This window comes from Pseudoliparis swirei, chromosome 9, assembly GCF_029220125.1.
Source record: "Pseudoliparis swirei isolate HS2019 ecotype Mariana Trench chromosome 9, NWPU_hadal_v1, whole genome shotgun sequence".
Lineage (NCBI taxonomy): Eukaryota > Metazoa > Chordata > Actinopteri > Perciformes > Liparidae > Pseudoliparis > Pseudoliparis swirei.
This window is the reverse complement of record NC_079396.1, coordinates 13,705,873-13,726,969: the sequence shown is the minus strand read 5'-3', so window position 1 is coordinate 13,726,969 and position 21,097 is coordinate 13,705,873. Positions and strand designations below refer to the sequence as shown.

The window sequence follows — 21,097 nt, the reverse complement described above, 5'->3', positions numbered from 1 at the left end:
GTTGTGAATCGTAGTCAAATATTCATTCCTCTGCTTTTTGTTTCTACCAACTCCAGATGGAAATATGGCTCTTTAGATGTTAAATGCTCTCCCATGTTCGCCAGAGGGCATTGTTTTTGGTGCTTCACTGAAAACAGCTGCCTGCTGTGGCCAAAAACAATGCCCTGAGAGCAGGGAAGAAGCCCAACAACCGAGCACTGAAACTTGCTATGCAGCTTTGTGAAGCTGAGGGGAGCTCCTCACCGTCTCCTGATGGTTATAAAAGGACAGAAGACCTGAGCTGCCTTGCAGGCGCATGACCTCGATCGGTGCTGCAAATTCAGGGGACATTTCTCTAAAGATTAAACACGGTTTAACCTTAGTTTCAACGTAAAAAAATAAATAATCACTTATAGCTGCTTCAGCTGCTGAACACAAGCTCTATCCTACTTCAATGAGAAGTAATTATCAGTGCATCTAACTTATCACTTGTATTTAGGTTGCACATTTGACCACGATCTACTTCCAGACGATGGTAGTTGTAATGTCATGAAATCATGCTCATACATACTTAAACGAGTCTAAAACGGAGATTTAATGTGAGGAAAGAAAAACGTTCTGCCTAAATCAGATTCATGTGGAAAAAAAATGCTTTTATGTCAAAATCTGCACATACATAATTATGTCTAGTAAAGGTAAAACATCCATTTGGAGTAATAATAAAACACAACTAAGGGACATGGGACTTTACTTTACTAATCAAATTGAGGATAACAATAGTGCTCAAGTATATTGTTATTGCAGTTGTGGCCGTTCAAGTGTCTCTTAATGGCAAATGCATTTGTCTCTTTGATGCCAGACAGACCCGGCTGTGTGAAAACACTTCATTCAGCAGAGCCTGAGACAGATGTCTTCATGTCTGTAACATACATCCCCCCCCTGTTCTCAGGCTCTGTAATCTTTCAGTTTTTGGTTTAGGACTGAAGAAACAGCTGGAAGCTCTCACATCAGCTGTCATGTAAAGAAAGAGAGTTGTTCTTTTTTTAATCAGCACTTATTTTGCTTCTTTACCAATCTCTGTTTTTCTAAAAGTTTATATTTGTTGTGTAATCTACGAGAGCAGAGGAAATGTGATTTTGCTTTAGCAGATATGTTTTCATACTTAGTTTTTTATGAGCAAATTCCTGATGAAGGGAAGACTTGTTTTGCTCCCAGTTTGTTCAAAGTAAAAAGTCAATACTTTAGCTGACACAGCTCGTACTTGTGCTTCACAGTGTGATGCCTCAGTTTCAGAGGTGAGGATCTGTGCAATCTGATCCAGGCTGTGTGTTTAACTGTATGATGATATGTGCTTACAGTCTGGGTCCTCATTGACAGGTTTAAAGTCTAATGGGCTGCTTCATTGTAGTCTAAAGAGGTTTTTATTTCAGTTGACCTCAGGTCACTAAGTTCCCCCCCTGAGAAGAGGAAGTGAGCCAAATTACTGAACATATCACAAGAACATGTTAAATGAGCTGGCTTAATGTTGACGTAAAAAACTTTAAATTAAAACATCAACTCAGCTGATTTCAAGGAAATTATTCCATAAAATATTTTTGAGCACATCAAATCCAATTAAACTAATTGTTATGTAGAGAGCGCATTAATGGCTTCCTTAAGAAGCTTAAAGTAACTTTGGGAGACAGTTGCCAAGGTTACGTGCCAGACAAGAGGCTCATCCGTCACGTACATGCCTGTTCATGTTTAGTTGTACGTCGTAAAATAGGTACATGTTTAGGGGACTTGTGTAAGAGTAGCATGTTATGTAAGAGCAGCATCTTGTGTAAGAGCAGCATTGTTACTGTGTAAATGTGTATAATTCTTATGACCACACTAATATACAATATCATAGTTCTTTGTGATTACCAAATCCAAGGTAGAGTGCAGAAAAACTAAAATGTTCTTGAAAAGGTCAGAAAATATATTTCAAACCTGTATACAAACACACATTTTCATATGTCTCACACTTCAAAATGTACAAGACTTGAGCTTTTTGTGTCTCTTGCTTCCACATTCAAATAAATAACCCCAGAAAAGATGTTCTCACTTTTTGTCAGAACATTATCTAAATACATTATTTTTTATTAAAATAATTTAAATATATTAGCTGTAATTACAAAAGGTATTGCAATTAAACCTTCAGAACTTATTAGTTACCATTTGATCAATTCCCAAGTTGATCTGTACACAGAATATTTTTAAATGCCCCGATGGAAGCTGGACCCCAAAAGAGGTTATCTTGCCTTCACAGATTGTTACGGTATGATGACAACTTATCTCAGAAGATTTACTGAATGGCATTTTGTGCAAGTAGTACACACACACACACACACACACACACACACACACACACACACACACACACACACACACACACACACACACATACACCCATACATACACACATAGATGCATACAAACATACACACACACTTACATACATACAATACAAAGATACAGTGCATACAGTACATATATACACTACCGTTCAAAAGTTTGGGATCACCCAGACAATTTCGTGTTTTCCATGAAAACTCACACTTTTATTTATCAAATGAGTTGCAAAATGTATAGAAAATATAGTTAAGACATTGACAAGGTTAGAAATAATGATTTGTGTTTGAAGTATTAATTTTTTTCTTCAAACTTTGCTTTCGGCAAAGAATGCTCCTTTTGCAGCAATTACAGCATTGCAGACCTTTGGCATTCTAGCTGTTAATTTGTTGAGGTAATCTGTTGAAATTTCGCCCCACGCTTCCTGAAGCACCTCCACAAGTTGGATTGGCTTGATGGGCACTTCTTGCGGACCATACGGTCAAGCTGCTCCCACAACAGCTCAATGGGGTTGAGATCTGGTGACTGTGCTGGCCACTCCATTACAGACAGCATACCAGCTGCCTGCTTCATCCCTCAATAGTTCTTGCACAATGTGGAGGTGTGCTTTGGGTCATTGTCCTGTTGGAGGAGGAAATTGGCTCCAATCAAGCGCTGTCCACAGGGTATGGCATGGCGTTGCAAAATGGAGTGATAGCCTTCCTTATTTAAAATCCCTTTTACCTGGTACAAATCTCCCACTTTACCAGCACCAAAGCAGCCCCAGACCATCACATTACCTCCACCATGCTTGACAGATGGTGTCAGGCACTCTTCCAGCATCTTTTCACCTGTTCTGCGTCTCACAAATGTTCTTCTGTGTGATCCAAACACCTCAAACTTGGATTCATCTGTCCAGAACACCTTTTTCCAATCTTCCTCTGTCCAATGCCTGTGTTCTTTTGCCCATACCAATCTTTTCTTTTTATTGGCCAGTCTCAGATATGGCTTTTCTTTGCCACTCTGCCTAGAAGGCCAGCATCCCGGAGTCGCCTCTTCACTGTCGACGTTGACACTGGCGTTTTGCGGGTACCATTTAAAGAAGCTGCCAGTTGAGGACCTGTGAGGCGTCTATTTCTCAAACTAGAGACTCTAATGTACTTGTCTTCTTGCTGAGTTGTGCACCGGGGCCTCCCACTTCTCTTTCTGCTCTGGTTAGAGCCCGTTTGTGCTGTTCTCTGAAGGGAGTAGGACACACCGCTGAGGGAAATTTTCAGTTTCTTTGCAATTTCTCGCATGGAATAGCCTTCATTTCTAAGAACAAGAATAGACTGGCGAATTTCACATGAAAGTTCTTTTTTTTGGGCCATTTTGAGAGTCTTATCGAACCCACAAATGTGATGCTCCAGATAATCAACTAGCTCACAGGAAGGCCAGTTTTATAGCTTCTCTCATCAGCAAAACAGTTTTCAGCTGTGCTAACATAATTGCACAAGGGTTTTCAAGGGTTTTCTAATCATCCATTAGTCTTCTAAGGCGATTAGCAAACACAATGTACCATTAGAACACTAGAGTGATAGTTGATGGAAATGGGCCTCTATACACCTATGGAGATATTTCATTAGAAACCAGACATTTCCACCTAGAATAGTCATTTACCACATTAACAATGTATAGAGTGTATTTCTGATTGATTTAATGTTATCTTCATTGAAAAAAAACAGTGCTTTTCTTTGAAAAATAAGGAAATTTCTAAGTGATCCCAAACTTTTGAACGGTAGTGTACATACAGTACATACATACATACATAACTCTGCACGTGTGAGGTTTTTTTGAGGTTTCAAAACAAATTAAAAAAGTGATTTTGTCCTGCATGTTGGCTGCTAACATCATCCACATGCTGCAGCCTAACAGTCATGAGTATTACACTTCTGTCAAAAAGACACAATAAAAGGCATGCGGTATATTCTACATGTTGCATACAGTAAAGATTGGATGACCCTTGAAAATAAGAGTGTTGACAAAATCTCAAAATGGTGATAATTAATTTATATCACGTTGTAATATTGAATTTAACCTGGTTATCATATTTGAAGTATATTGAAATAGCTGACTGAGGAGTTCTGATCTCAATCGGACAAAGTATCATTCCTCCGATTCTTGGTCTTGTAAAAAGCAGTCACTGTGCCTTTTCAGCGCATGGCGTAGAGGAGCAAAGCACATAGTTTGAAGATGTGTTGTCTCCATCCATCCATACATGCCTTTGATGAGCTAAAACACTAATTAATTTGTGAAGGCCTTAGCTCACATGCACTGTATAAACAGTATTGTCTTTTGCTTTGGTTGTCTTGCAGCACCATTTACAATACACAGATTTTAAAAAATCCTCAATGTACACTGTTCTCCAATTGAAATAATGTTTGTGGTAACTTTGCATCCCAATGAAAATTAATCTACCAATCCTCAAGGAAGAAATCAGCAACCAAATAATATTTGGTTCACAATATTCTAAAGTTCAAATCCATCAGTTGTTAATTGATCACTTCCAAAATTGTATTGCAATATCTTAGTTTTCTGTTAAAACAGCCATTACTGTAATCACATTTGTCCATTCCTCATGCACGACTTTATCACAGGGCATTTGTCCAAGGAAAAGAGAATAATGCCTTAATGTTTGGCTGGATGAACGTTTGGAAGCCTTCTGTTTTTTCTCTTGTTCTTTTTCTTTTTCCTTTTCCTGCTGCTTCTTCTCTCTCTTCTTCTCCTCCTTGGCCTCCTTGTACTTCCAGTTAGGAGGCTCCAGGTAACCATTCTGTCTTTTCTTCTTTTTCTCTTTCTTTGGAGTGGGCTCCCCATATTTAGTCACTTCAATCTTGGGGATACATCCTGAGGGGAAGATGCTGTTCCTGTGTGCTTTGCTGCAGGGAATGGAGCTCCTCATGCTTTCCCTGCGCTCCTGGCAGCAGGAGGTCAGAGATACAGAGCTGGCTGACACAGAAACCTGAGAATCAGAGGTGGTGATGTAGCCTTTACTGTGGGACACTGTGCTCTCCTCCAACTCCTTGCTGCTGTGCTTTTCAAGCAGCTCGGGCACGGCGAACCGCCGCTTGCCAATCTCTGGGGGGCTGGAGGGACAGAGTGGACGGCAACCAGTGCTTATCAGGTGGCTGTGGATGCCCGTAGTCATCCGCACCATATGGTCCATGACCCCATTGTCTAAGGGGTCATGAGGGAAGCTTATTGAAAGACTGTCTTTTAAGCACTGCCTCAGCTTTTGGCTGGTTGTTTTGATGGCTGTGGCCTTTGCTACCAGTTGCTTCAGCTCAGGCCACTCAGGAATGTAGCTATCACAGAATTGCTCGGCGACAGAATGAGCCTGCAGGCGGCGGATTCTGTGTAGAGTCTCAAACCTGCCTGTCCTAAGGGCCCAATCCTTTAGACCTCTCCCGTGGACCATATCCATTGCATTAATATCTGCACCTGCGCATGAAAAGAGGAGAACAATAAATAGATACAACTGTAACAACAAGGACACACGTTAATAATCATTGGATGCTGAGGGACGTGGGGAAATCCATTGCTCCTTCAGTAAAATGACCCCACCATGTGGTCACTTTTGGAGGATACTTATTTGAGGAGATGTACAACTCAACACTTCACAGCATCAATCAGGCCAGAATTCTGCAGATTTGCTCTTACGCTATCTGATAGTAATTATTCAGTTGAACTCATTATTGGAAGAACATGTATCTATTTCAAAGACTGTGATCACCCGCTTAATAAATAATCAAGACTTAAAAACAAAACCAAGAGCACCAGACATATACTTCTATGTTACATATGTCTCTGTTTGACGGTACAATTATCTGTCTCTGACATAAACTTTGAGTACATAAAATCAGATTAGTTCACAGATCAGATATCCAGGTTTACCCTTTAAATCACATGGATATCACATCCATGGTTTTTGGTCTGTATTATCCTCAGCACACAATATTTGACATACTTTCATCCTCACTGGACATTGAGTTTTCTCTTAAACCATGAAATATGTCCCATGGGTGATCGTCTGCACCAATGTAAGAACCTGGGCCTATTGTCTCTGAATACATCTATTGTTCATGCGTCCACACACACACCAGATGTTCCTCCTGCAAAGGTAATAGGAGGTGTCCTGCACCAATACACTTACCATGCATTAACAGGGCGGATACACAGTCTTCTCGGCTCTGTAGGCCTGCCTTTATGAGAGCTGTGAAGCCCCGGGGATCCCTGACTTCGGTGTCCACTCCAGAGAAGAAGTTAAGGATGTTGTTTAAAATAGTTACAAAACCTGGGAAAAACAAACATCATGTCAATAAGGTCGGTTGATGAATTGAGACGAGATGTTGAGGTTATGGGGTGTCTATGTCATGAGACATACCTGCCTGAGCAGCAATCATGAGGGCAGTGTTGCCATCATTGTCTTGGTGGTTGATGTCTATTAATGGACATATGTGCAGCATGGTGACAATGTCTACGAATCCCTTGACCACAGCCAACATCAGTCCACTCTGAGGGGGAACAATGTCAACAAATATATGCACCTACATACAAACATATTGATTTCTCACTTTGTGTCAATGTCACTGTTATAAAAAGGGAAATTAAATCTAACCCTCTCACCCTGCCATTGATGTCCAGGTCCATGGCCTCATCTTTAGTGACTCCTCTCTCCAGGATCCTGCTCAGGGACTTGGGTTCATTCCGGGCGCAGGCCTCATACAACGTTTTAGCCGGCTCGGTGTACTTTTCATCCCTTTCATAGTCGGGAAGCACCGAGTCGTCAGAGAGCACACTCCCTGAGTCAGAATCATCCAGGAGGATCTCCGAGTCCTCAGATGGGCCTGCGCCCAGGTGGAGGTCATACTTTGCAGTGGCCATTGTCCCCCTTTCCACCTGTGCTCACACCTGGGTATCAGGTCTGCTGCTCACCATCTACATCTTGAATAGGAAAACATTCATAGTTGTCAATGTGGACACAAACTGACACAACATTAACGGATGTATCTCATGTTCCAACTCAAGTACTGTCAACAATCTGTTCTTATCCTAATGTGGAAGCTATTAGTGACTGCAAAATATTTGTGTGCAAAAAGCACATCAGTACTCCATTTTGATCGGTGCCACCTGAGACAGGATTGTGTAGGATCTCTTCCCCTCAAATGAATGCAAGAATGATGGCAAGACAATGGCAACTTTTGAAGTTAGCGTATTAAATAGGTCTTATGACATGTAAGGGCCTTGTGTATAAGGTATGGTGACTAGAAGAGGAGGATGAGCTGCTCCTCATCTTCACCTTCGTGATCCGCAAGACTGCTCCGTAAGTCTGACTTACAAGATGTGTAAGCTGACTGTGCGACATGTTTTTTGACAATGCCCGTTCACTCCCTCAGCCCATTATAGAACAGAAAAAGAGAGTAAGTAGCTGTAACTGAGTGTTATATTTTCACTATTATATACTTTAAGATAATGAATGCGTGCAATACATGCATATACATCTACAAATAAATAAGAATGTATACACTTAATGGTCAAGAAACATTGTAAAACTGCAGGAGCTTGCTCTGTGAACGTCATGTGACTGAAGGCACAGTGGGAGGGGTGTACTGGGTTGAGAAAGGCCATATGGTGCCAGAAGCAACGGGAGTCCAGGTGAATGACATCATCTGTCATGGTGTCTTAGCCGTGTCACTCAGTGAGCGGTAGAAGTGCACTTGGTCATCCAGTGGTCTTTTGGTATAAACCCATTAAAATACGAATGTTATGTTTGTATGAAGGATATTTTTAAACCAGTGATGACATTGTTTGCACACATCGTTACACCATATCCCAACAGGCACACATTAACACAGATTGCAGAGCCTCAGTTATACACATGCTGACACTGTATGAGAGTAATAGCACATTTCGGATAAGCTCTCACTAAATGCTAAATAGAACTGCTCAACTCCTTTAATGCCACAAACAATCTTTCTATTTCTGAATTGTGCCATGCAGAAAAATGAAGATTACAGTCACACAAACTTTTCTCTCTCCTCCTTCTGCACAAATATAGACTGCTCCTATTTTACCTCTGCCTTTGTGTCGATCACATCCTGCAGAGCAGCACCTTGTAATCCGATTTAAGCTTCTTCATCTGGATCCTAAACAGGAGCTGTGGAGTAAAGGTGTAAAAATATGTGCCACAAAAAACTTCTCACCCTAAAACAATCCACGGATAAGTCCTCTTCTCTTTCTTCTTTCAAAAGGAAGACGCTCTGAGTTGTTAAACCATCCTCCTTAATTGGACTTGCCGTCTTCCCGTTGACTCTTGGTAGAAACTGGCTAAGTTTACGTTTCCAAACTGTCTCCAGCTGAATGCCTTCCCCCTCCCTCCATCTCTCCTACAGACCAGTTAGGATGCTTCATCAGCCTGCAATCCTTACAGGTCCTAACATAGACTGCTGTCCTAAGTCAGGCAACATGCTCTCTCCCTCTCATCCTGATTACAGAAGATTTAAGGATGAAGAGAAAGAAACAGACAACAGCGAACCTTGCTCCCCTTACAGTCCGTGGAGCTCGTCGGCTCACTCCTCTCCTCTCTCTCACTTGCCTCCTCAGCTCTCTCTGAATCTGTCCATCCACAGCTCTCCACTGCCCGTCTGTTGTGTCAGAGAAAACCTCTCTTAACTGTCCGAATAAGTGCTGTGACTGAATCATGGAGACTATGGCTCCTAAATCTGCTGTGCTGCCGAGGACCCCATGTCTGAATCATTTCAGTATGCCTGGGTGATGGGAGACAGAGTCTTGGGCCTGTTTTATCTTGGAAATCCATTTTATGGGACCACAAACTAGCCCTGCTGTTACTTTAATAAGCCGGCCTTGCTAGTAATTATCCTCCAGACAGGGATGACCCATGCATGGAAACACATGGACAGTCTGTGATGCATGCACAGAAATGCTTAAATATAAGACGCCATCACACAAACACCTGCTGTCAAAGTTTGAAGCAACTGATTTGGAAAATGTGTATGCTTGAGTCATTTAAAATACAGCAAAAATATGTTCATTATCCGCTGTTTCAGTCCCCACATTTTCATTTAATTTTCTTCTTAAACTGGTTTCTCGGGTAACTTTGTGTCAACAAAAATATCACTAGTTATAATATTCTAAGTAATCTTATATTCCTATTAAAAGAAACCAGATTAAGATGATTTAATTACATGTTGTACTAGTTTCACATTGGTTCAAGTCTCTGCTTGAAACTGTAACAACCAGTGGCGGCTGGTGACATTTTTTTGGGGGGGGGCGCAGTTTAAATAGCACTCAACAATGAGAAGAAAAGAGGGTTTGAGTAGAATATAGTAGAACACAAAGCTTTATTTCAAGAACACAGCGTGCTCAACACGGTCCAATAACAACTATCAACACACTGTAGCTTTGGGCATGAGAGGTTCAGAGCAGCTTTAAGAAACATTGGGTTGGGTTTCAGAGGTTTGCAAAATAAAAGAGTTTCACCCTCACATGAAAGAGGTTCAGAGCAGAATAGAGTCAGAAAGAGATCACATGTTACATGGGGGACAGAGTAGACCCACTACTGTAAAGACAAGTAGCTCCTCTCTTTAAAGTTGGCAAACTTCTCAATAACTCTCTGGTTAAAGTCAATCATGTCTGTAACCAGCCTGTTTCATTATTCTTGAGGGAATGTGTCTGTTTTTCAGAACTTCTTCGTTGTGTTTTCGATGCCAGTTCGGTCTCCTTCTGCTGCTCTGCAAACGGGGTTAGCTTCATGCTGTTAGCGAGTTAGCTTCATGCTGTTAGCTAGATAACTGCGGCAAGATTCGTGCTTTACACTTGTCTGAAGCTCTGTAGATCCCTCACTCCATTGTAGTCCAGAGAGTTTCAGTCCCAGGACTTTGGAATAACAGACAGGGGAAACAAAAAACGAATTACTCATGGAGCATCCAGCTAACCAGCTCCGGTTAGCATATAGGCTTGAGGAGAATCTCCAGATGTACGTCCTCCCGCGGTCAGCGCTTTGCTGCAGAATGTTTAAATCCGGATGTTCGGGTCCCAACTCTTTCAGCCTCTTCCTGTCAATATCTGACCGTCGATTGAAAGGTGTTTGGTGTCGAGATACCACAGAGTTTTCAGTTGCCGACGCCATACTAACATAAAGCTTCTGCTAGCTATGTTGCTCGCGTACCTCCGTGGAGCTCTGGGCAGCAGGGTTGCCAGGTCTGTGTGACACAACCAGCCCAAAAACCAGCCCAATATCAGAACTCAAAATATGCCCATGCCAAACCATATACACTGCTTTTAAAGTCCAACAGCATTGCTATCATTGCCAAATGTATTGTAATATCTACAAAGTAACAACATATGTTTAGTATGCCACCAGCATTAAAAGCAGTTTTCCCTAAACAGTTATTTCACCTAGGTCCTAAAAGTAGCCCGATTCCGCAGGAAAACCGCGGACCTAGCAACACTGCTCTATGGGCTGAGGGAACATACGGTCCAATCGCGTGCGCACATTTTTGCGACCCAAGATTCCCGTTTCATCCGCCAATGAGAAGCCGTCCTTGGCGAAACGACTGAAATGTTTTCTCGATGCCGTACACACACGTTAGATCGCCTCGGAAAAGGGGAGGGGCTTCTCTCCGTGATAATGGCGATATATTATATTTTTTCACATTAACTTAAGTGGTTGTTGACAGGCTGACGGTCTCCCACACACATTTAGCGCGTCAACACGGTATATTTACTATTTAAATGATTTGGCATATAATGTTTTTTGACAGGATTTTTTTTTTTCTTCTTCTTCTTTTTTTTTTCATCTCAAAATTTTAAGAGGGGCGGCGCCCTAGCGCCCCCTATGGACGAACCGCCACTGGTAACAACAAACCCTTTTGTTTAAGGGTCAAATCCCAATATGTGGACGCGAATATTGCGTCAACAGGTTTATTCATAACACCACAGACTCAACCACGTGGCATTAAAAGGAGCACATAAATAGATTAATCCTGATGGTGAATTGGAGTGAGACCAATTTGTGAACTATCCTGCCTTATGCAACAACTCTTCTCTGTTAGTGGGGTGCACTGCCCTCTACTGGTTTAACTGGGTAATGCAGTGTTGGATATGATCCCTGTTTATGTTGTTCATCAAAATGTTTAGATAGCTCAAGTTTATAAAATGAATCCTCACTGAAGGTTTCAGCTGCTGTCTATATCACCTCCAAATATATCCACCATCTTACAACAAGGCACGTCTTGTCTGCTCTGAAACATACCGTTAAGAAGGCGAATGCTTCATGCCAGCACTGTTCACCAGCAAAACTATTCTGATTTTTATATTTCTCAAATTGTGACTCATTCAAAAGCTTTTTGATCCTGAGAATTATAGCTTCTGCTCTGAGGAGTTAACTAACAGAGACATATTGCTAATACCTGCCATCTGAAGCAGACACACCTCCAATGACATAATCTCACTAAATGCCATCAAATGCCTCAACCAATTATTTATTGGAAGTTGCCTCTTCGGCTGCTGTGACTCCCCACATCAGACCTACAACATCACACTAAGCTGATCCATTACTCCAAAGATGCTATGTTTAGACACACAAGTCTGAGGTGTGACCTCACTTCTGACTGATGTGCAACTCAGGAAGAGGAAGAAAGGGCATGCTTGGGGGTGAGGATGTAGAGTTTGTGAAAGGCCAACACAGAAATTAAGTTGATAAATGTGGAGGAAAGGGAGTGGTCTGTGTGTTTTTCGGTGTTTTCCTTTATCCTGTTAGATATACAAGAATAAATAAACAGCTTTACCAGACGAGGACAGCACAGCTCATGTAGCACACATAAACAGCAGCAGTTTGTGTGTATGCCAAAAGAAAATCCAACAGATTCCTACAAACGATTACTAATCTGATGTTTGAGTTAAAGAACATTTTGTTCTGATTCCCACCTCCTGATATACCAACACTTTCCTTTTAGGGTCAGAGTTATTTTCCTCCTATTTTGCAAATTCCACACACAGTCATTCACTCACCACTGCAAAAGGCTGTCAAGCTTCTCCCCAGACACCATTGTACCCAGCAGAGGTCAGTGGTAGAGCAATAATAATAATAATAGTAATACATACAATTTCTATAGCGCTTTTCATAGTACTCAAAGACGCTTTACAACACATAATTTTAAAAATCCTAAAAGCTATGAATTAAAAATTACAATAAAAACAAACGATAAAAGCAAATAAGAACGTTCAGAGCACACAATCACACATTAAACGCAGTTTTGAACAGGTGGGTTTTGATTAGTGATTTAAACGATGAAAGATCGGTGCAGTCACGGATGATTTTACAACTTGGAAAGAGGCTTGGGAAGCAATTAACTAAGTTTAGCCAGCTTAGTGACTGATTCCAAAGACAGCCATGTGCTCAGCTAATATTAGACTGTTGGCAGTCTCTCCAGGACCAGTCTTACCAGCACGTTGTTTCGACTCTGTGAGCATCTGCTATATTTTTTCTAATTATTTCAATGATAAGTTGAGGTTTGAGGTGTTTGTGCTTTGACTCAATAGTGAATAAGATATGAGCAACAATACTGCACACTTAGAACATTGATTGTTTAGAGACAGAGTTATAGTTTCTCTGAGCCAACATTACACTTGCTATGGGCAGGGTTAGGGTTAAGTCAATGAAACAAAACCAGTACAGAAGTATAACAACATGCACCATGGCTTCTTCAATATAATATTTCACGCTTAATAAGTGCATCCAAATATTATTTGTATCTTTTCAGAATGTAGCCCACAGAGTAGCTGATAGAGCCCCTAAATAGATGGGAGAGTGTGTGTGTGTTTGTTTGTGTGTGGGGAGGGGGGATATTTCAAGGTGATCAGCAATTACTGAAAGTATTTAGGATGATGCGAAACATTTGAAATCTGTTTAGATTTTGGGATGATCGGATCAAAGGTCAAAGGTCAAGGTCATGAAAAGGTCAAAATCTTCTTTTTACCATAGCGCGGTCAATTTGTATCCAATTGGCATGCAACTAATGCCAAAATGTTCATAATTCAATGCCCAATCTTGTGATATGCGAAGGTATGCGATCTACCGAGTGCCCGTTCTAGTTCATTTATGTGTATGTGTGTGTGTGTGTGTATGTGTGTTATTTGCATAACTCAAAAAGTATTAAACCAAATTGCATGAAATTTGGTGGGAAGATTGGTTATTATCCGGGGACCATTTGATTAGATTTTGGGATCGATCAGGTCAAAGGTCAAGGTCATGAAAAGGTACCAACAAAGTGGCTGCGGCGAAGGTATGCGCTCTACCGAGTGCCCGTTCTAGTTTAATCTGTTTTGGCAGCAACCCCCGAAAAAAATGTGACCGAGAAATTAGAAGAAAAACACAATCAAATGGTGGAAAAGACAGAGAACAATTAAAGCAAGATTCAAATGAAGACACCAAGATGGCAGCCACCCATCACTCTTGGCTTTGATTGTGTGTGACCAAAACAGAACAGCGTGTGGATCTCAGGTGCACTTGGGCTCAGGGGAACTTAAAAACTCTGAGACAGGTTGTCCTAAAATATTACTGCAGCAACATTTTGGACTGTCTGCAATCTGGAAATACTCAACTGTCCCAGACAGAAGGATTACAGAGTTTATAGGCACAACAATATGCTGTTACATGTAATTAAAAGAATACTATGGTCTTAGAGTCTACTGATTTGTTGACTGATTTGTCGCAAACATATCTGTTTTGCAAAGCTTTGTATGTTTCTCTAGGTTTACAACTTTCCTTCTTGTGACTTTCATAAATTGAAATACATTTTTCTTTTGTAAAAGCTCACACTCGTAACTCCTGTTCGTGAAAGAGATTTTAACATTGTTTAAATAATACGGCGATGTAAGTGACGATAAAATAAAATGTTTTTCTTGGCAGATTGAAAATACATCTGCGAAAGACATGACAAAGATTTTATTTTAGCGCTAACAGAAATTTGCTCAATAAAATACAAATGTTAGACCAGTCTGCATTCAGTTGCAGACCGGCAACCATTGGATTGATTGGCATTTTGTCCAGGCATTCATTTTCCCGAGAGGATGAATCCAACTGACCTTCGGCTTCTTATTCAAGCAATAAGGTGCGAGAGGCAGGACTTTGTCGTCAATAATGTCCTCTTCAAGGGTGTTGTTAGGCAAACCCTTATAAAGGACATTATTGACGACAAATTCCTGCCTCGAGTGTATTTATACCTTGGATGTATTGAACACCATGAGCAACATAGAAGTCAAAATTCAAAATCTGCCAAAATGTCAATTTTGGAGATCTCGCCTGAACTCAATGTACTAAAACCTCTCTACCTTTGTTGTGCTTCACTTTTTCAGAGTGAAACTTTGCAGAGAGACTGTTAACATATTGTCCTATGATTTGGGAGAGCTTTAAACCTTTCACCTGCATCATTCCAAAGAGATAATCATCCTGAAAGTGCTTTTTGTCAATTCAGACATAAAACTTTCTGGCGTCATCATAATGCCAAAATTGTAATATGTTAAATTCTTTGATATATGACCAAACACATAAAAAGCCAAGGACACTCCCACCGCCTCAGCTGTAATTTGTGTCTCGCACTAATAAGCGAATGCGACAAAAGGTTTAGTTCCTTCGAAAAAAAATATCATGGGAATTGTCATTGGATTTGAGATTAGCGGAGAAAATAAGTTTTGTGGCTAACAAACGTTCATAGTACTTTAATGTTTTGTTTCCGCTAATTATTTTTTATAAATGAACACCACTTTTACATTATTTGAAAAGTAAATACAGTTGCATTAGGATATAAATTAACTACAATCGCATACATTTACACAACCACAGCTAAAATACAGACGGACTAGTCAATTGGATTAAGTTTATAGTCATATTGAGCCACTTGTTAGCAACCAAACTAACCAATATTTCTTATTATTGGGTTTCATTTGACCCAAGAAATTTAAACATCCAGAACATTATTGGAATTATTATCCAACTGGATGTCATAAAATTGCATGTGATCTCACACCATGGCCGGTTAAGCCATGCCTAGTGCATCCTTAAGCCTCGATTCTCCTCAGGTGCTTCCCCAGGGGGATGGATAGTTACTGTATTTGTTTCCTAATACACACTGGATTTTGCATCACATAATGTCTTTATTTTTATACCCTATTTTTACAGTTCATTGTATATATATTGTCTGAAGGGATAGCACCCACGAAATGCAACCAGACATGATCCACAGTTACGTACGTTGTAAAGAAACAAAATCCCTGGACCGATTTGTCCCATGAATCCTGTTTGCTGTCACAATGCGTACGAAGAAGAGACATGGTGGCTGAAAATACCTCCCCTCTTTCAGGATGCCAAAAGATCACTGTTGCTTCAGCTTTTGACTTAGACCCTCCCGCCAAAAGTTTCAACCCAATGTAGGCTTGCAAGTGGGTCACCTGCGTCCCCTCATGAAGGCTGAGGTATATGTCTATTTCTATGTCGAACCAAAAGTTACATTTATTTCAGGCATCGAATTAAAAAGCCCTTAAAAAAATATTTTTAGGACTTGTTTTAGGACTCAATTTCCTTGTCTCCTGCCAAGGGACATATTCCAGTGTGTCTCATATTTGTGAATCAAAAACAAACACTACTGGTTTGACTTGAGCAGTTAAATAATTGTGTAATGTGTTGTGTGTGTGTGTGTGTCTGAGCAATCGGTGACAGTCTCTTAAATAGTTGAGCTTCATGGACTGTATTTATACCTTATTTGGGGCTGCCCTGCTGCTCAAGAGTTCACACAATCCTAGTCTCACTGCCTGAAACTTGGGCAAAGATGAAGAGTGACTGTAAGACAGACTGGAAGAAAGAGATATAGAAAAGTTTGATTTTGGGTAAAAGAATTAGGCAGCGAGGTCAAGGAGGAAAAGAAAGAAAGACGAGAAAGAATGATTGAAGGAGGATAGGTTTTGGGTAGGGGGGTGGTAATCTTCAATAGCCAATGAAGAACAAGAAAGGAGGATTTCAGGGTGGGTGATGTGCTCAGTTTGGAAGTCATGGCTCACCGTTTCAGCATTCAGACAGAAGGACAGGAGAAGACCAACCTCGCAGAGAAATACTTCCACACAGAAAATCTTTGATCTGAGTTTCCAGGGAAAGCTTATATTTAGAGCACAGGGTGGATATTATTTCTCTGGACTAAGCCAGAGTTAGAAACACCCCCAGTCAGCTTACCTGTGTCCGAATTGGGGGAGCTGTGCGAGGAATAAGAAAGAAAGAGCTGAGCTCTGAGGTTCCTGTCCAGACGGAGACAAGCCGCCCTCTTCCAGGATCAATTATTCATATGCACGAGGTTTCCTGTGTATCAGGCTAGAACAAGGCGGACTGCAGTGGCTTGGCTCCGAAGTGTGGCACAGTGTGCCGTGAGACAAGAGTAAAAGGAGCAGAACCAGGGGACCAAAAGGAGGACCCAGAGAGCCAAAGGGTCACAACAGCAGGGAATAATTTGAGGAAAGTTTTTGTTTGCCGTTTGGGGAAAATGAAAGCTCTCCAGAAGAATCAGGGACGCACTGACCAGATGTTGGGAGCCATGGCTGATATGCTTACTTCCGTGGCCATGCCCAATCAACAGTGGGTGAGTTGTGGCATGATGTTCAGCTTATATCTGTAATATCGTATTGGACAGAGATAATTATTTTGTGTCATCTCTATAATTTGGTCACAAACCTAAAATGTCAAGACAGACAGGCAGAGAAAGAGAGAGAGAGAGAGAGAGGATTGTGTGTCTCTGTTCAGTGCTTAGATGGAATCTTGGATGTTTCCGAGGAACAGGAAGAGGAGTGGTGATTAAACCATCTGACCATAAACAAGCTCATGCAGGTCTAGTGCCTTACTGCAATCCAGCACATTCCTATTTATTCCTTCTTTTTATCTGCTATCAAAACAGAAAAGGGTGGAGGAAACTATGCAGCCGAATCAATTGTCATTCTAAAATATGAATATAATTACTGTTGCTATAAAACTACAGTTGCACAACCAATATTGAGTCTGACATTTTAACTTAATGAACTTTAAAACTGCAGCATGTAGGTTTTGACACATCTGGAAATTCAAACATACAGAGGTCATAGTACACTAAAATATCTAAATGGTTTCTTTTTCAAACTCTGCTTTCTCTTTGAAAAATGTAGATCTTGATACATAATTTCCTCCCAAGCAGAGAGTGGTGAATAACATAACAATGATTGTAATCTCCCTCCATCCCTGCAGAGGACTGATAACTGCCTCTATTTACCTCTACTCCGTGGCTGCTGAGTTTTTAAATATTGAAACTGCTGTCTGACAAGCAGTTCTTATCCAAGCTCTGTGGCAGAAGTTGAACCTCAACAATTTCTATTGCATTCTTGCTCAGTGTGTAATGGAGACAGGGATGACAAGGATGTAGGGAATAGTGGAAACACACAGCCACTGGTGTAATGTGTTGTGGTTATGTGACCATAAGCACTCTGTACAATCTTACCATCACTTCCTCCTTGAGACGGCTCCACCGCTGACAAAGGCATCTCTGTGTGTAGCTCTCAGAGGGGGTCGAGGCGGACCTCCCATCAAGCGAGCAGGAGAAGGGGCCTGTGCAGGGCCAGTGGGAGCCAGAGTGGGAGCAGCAGGCCACTGCTACAGAAAAGCCAGAGCGGAGAGACAGAACAGGTAAGACCTGAAAGGGCTGCACTGAGCGTGACCGACGGACCAGTTTGTGACCTCAAACCCACAATGCTAGTCCAAACATTGGCCTGAACCAAACCAGTCAGCTTAGAGACCGAAACACAAACTTTGAGACTCAGCTTTGATTCTTTGTGTTAAACACCTCAGATTTCTGTGCAGTGACGTCTGAAACAGCCTGCTCAGCCACTTAATCCCTCTCATGAAAATTCCTCGCTGCAGTCGGTGTTGGTGTTGACATTTCTGCAGTGATGATTTCTTGAGAAATAAACAACCTTGAATCAATAAAATGTGTACGTTCCACGTGAGCTGCTTCAGTTTCAGCACAGCCTGCTTTTGCATGTGAAACATCTGTGAATTCGGAATAAAAACGGATTCCCATCAGCCATATCTGATGGTGGTCATCAGGCAGTAATAACTTTGGGGAAAGTATAAGATTGGAGTCACTTGAGTCTTGGTAGTTTACTCTTATTAAACTCCACCCTCTGTATCCTCTATTAGCACTGATGGCACTAAATTGCTTTGGTGTAATGTGCCATACATAAGTACGTTTGAGAGAGAAAGAGGTCTTGTGTGTATTCACATGCAACACTTTCCAGATGGGGCACAAAAACATGTGCAGCTGAACTCCAGCTTACCCATCCTGCCCCAGCCCTGTTGGTTGCACTGGGTTTTGCTGTAAAAGGGTTGCGTACATTTCTATTTTCCTTGTGTGGAATTGAACAAAAGGACCTTTGTAGCTGGATCTGGGTTTGGGTTAGAAGGAGTGTGTGTGTATATATGGGGGGTTTGGTGGCGTGTACCATGTGGCTGGACCACAAACTGTGGAGTACATGGCGTACAGAAGGGGCGTGAGTGAGACAGAGGAAGTTGTCACGATGGTTATCTGTCATAGTCTTACTCAGATGGGGTGTGCTCTTAAGCTTATGTCAAATATTATTTTAGTGCACAGCTCAGTGCAGAGAAAAACCAAAAGGTAAGAAAATGCATTATTCAAGGACATGTGGAAGGATGATGACCGAAGGGAGATAGTTGATTCCAATCCCAGACAAACTCCTTTATTCAATTGTTTTTGGACAGCCCAATATCCTCCGGATGGGGAGTAGGATGGAAAATCAATGAAACACAAGGCAGAAAAACATCGGAAAGACATCAACAAGATACAGACGCTGTTGTAGCACAGAATAGGGCTGGAAAAAAAGTATTTTAATCCATTGGCTGTCGGTTTAATTGAACCATGACACAAGTCCCATATTCAATATTATTTAATTGTCTAAAAGAACAGATTTCATTTTAAGTTAATTTAAGTTTTTTAAACAATTTTTGTAAATATCCTAATGTATCAATATGAATCACTGATAGTGATTGCAATTTTATATTGCAATATATTATATACCCAATACACTATTTATGATCAACATTGTTTTGTGCCAATAAGCAGGGATGGCAACCAACTACATTCAAACACTAATGAGATGGACTCCTTTCTTTCCCTTAACAAATTTCCTTAAATAGAGAGTTTTATCATTATTTTTTTAATCAAGGTAATAGTTAGTACAGTTAAACACACAGCACATGTGATTACATTTAGCTCTGGTTTGACTGACAGAGGTCATGGTGTTGTTTCCAGCCCTCGCTGTGGCAGTGAAAGAGAAGGGAAAAGAGGAGAGGCCCCTTTTCTTTAAAGATGTTCTTCATGGTGCTATACAAGCCATCTGTTATATGTTAGCCACAACATGCCTGCTAGTGGCTTCCTAAGAATCACAGGAAAGTGCCAACCTCCACAAATTCAGATCTCTTTTCCCCATTTCTCAATTACTTTGCTAGTCTCCCCTCCTCTCGGTAGTGCAACTTACTTTTACAATTTGTCCTTTCTTTTTCCCCCTGATCATCTTCATGTTACCCTCCTTTCTCTCCTTTGTTTTCCAATCCCTATATATCTTCTTTTATTTAGCTGTGGTATTTTAAACCTGGCTTCCCCTCACAGTACACAGAGCTGCTGATCATATTTCTCTCAAATCTGTGTCTTGGCTCTTCCGACTCCCAGCAGCCTTATAGTTCATACTCTCACTCACAGACCCAGACAATGTGTCTACAGCGAGAGTTTCGTAACACCCATCAGTGATGGATGGCTATGTTTGTCCAAACTCTTTTTTACGACGTTGTCTTTTTTCAAGGTAAAATTCATGAAGCCACATCAACAGGAAACTGCACTGAACTAGTAAGAATAACAATGTAGTATTTGACCCATAACTGCATGCACTGGTCATGTGTGAGACACATACACTTTGCACATCTCTATTTCTAAATTAGCATGGCCTGCAGATTTATTATTAGTGTAAGACAAGTTATTACATGCTATTCTTTTAGACGTACAGAAATAAATATGAACATCTCTGGGAAAATACTAAGGCACACTTCATACTCTGTGCCTCAGGCTTCACAATCAATGCACACAGTGTTTTTTTTACTTTTATGCTGTGTTCACAGCAAAAGCGTTGAGAATTTTTCGAGCAAATGGAGCCCATGCAAAGTTAATGTACAGACACGAATGGTTGTGAATGACGCAAATTGTGTGCCGCAAAAAATGTGTCTCATTCGCCTCAAGTTGAAATATTTAAACTTTGGCGAAAAATTCGCCCAACGGCGAGTTGCGAAAGCCATTCAGCGTTGAGATGCTCGGCCATTGTTGAATCTAACTGGCTGCTGCTGCTCTAATGGCGGTAGAAACGTCAATCATTCAGACGTAGTCGGTGAAAGTCACCGAGCTGTGTGAGCCATGTTATGAAGCCAAACAAGAGGGCGTTAGATGTTCCCACGTGTGTGGGATGTCCACAACAAGTACAAAGCAGAAATAGTGGTTATTTCTTCCATGGTGGATGGCGGAAATGATAACTGTTTCCACGGAGTAAAGCCATGGAGATAAGCCCGGCCCCCCCTAAGGTGCGAATGAAGCGAATGACGCGAAAAGTCACAAATAGTCAAGCGAGTAAACTCATG

The 21,097-nt window shown here is 41.1% G+C and overlaps 2 protein-coding genes across 3 annotated transcripts in view; one reads left to right on the top strand and one right to left on the bottom strand.

Moving 5' to 3' along the window:
• Nucleotides 1-4,897: 4,897 nt before the first annotated feature.
• ankrd33aa (ankyrin repeat domain 33Aa) lies at nt 4,898-7,254 on the bottom strand. Its single transcript, XM_056423955.1, has 4 exons — nt 6,997-7,254; nt 6,755-6,884; nt 6,524-6,664; nt 4,898-5,811 (listed from the first exon to the last, which is right to left on the bottom strand). The coding sequence occupies exons 1-4, from the start codon at nt 7,252-7,254 to the stop codon at nt 4,898-4,900; spliced, it is 1,443 nt and encodes a 480-aa protein (XP_056279930.1).
• Nucleotides 7,255-16,889: 9,635 nt separating this feature from the next.
• Nucleotides 16,890-21,097, top strand: part of arhgef25a (Rho guanine nucleotide exchange factor (GEF) 25a) — a 39,670-nt gene continuing 35,462 nt past the window's right edge. For both annotated transcript variants that reach the window (XM_056423413.1, XM_056423411.1), the window contains exons 1-2: nt 16,890-17,015; nt 17,956-18,085. In XM_056423413.1, coding sequence (XP_056279388.1) covers nt 16,920-17,015; nt 17,956-18,085 — 226 coding nt within the window. In that variant the 5' untranslated portion in view covers nt 16,890-16,919. The remainder of the gene's footprint in view (nt 17,016-17,955; nt 18,086-21,097) is intronic.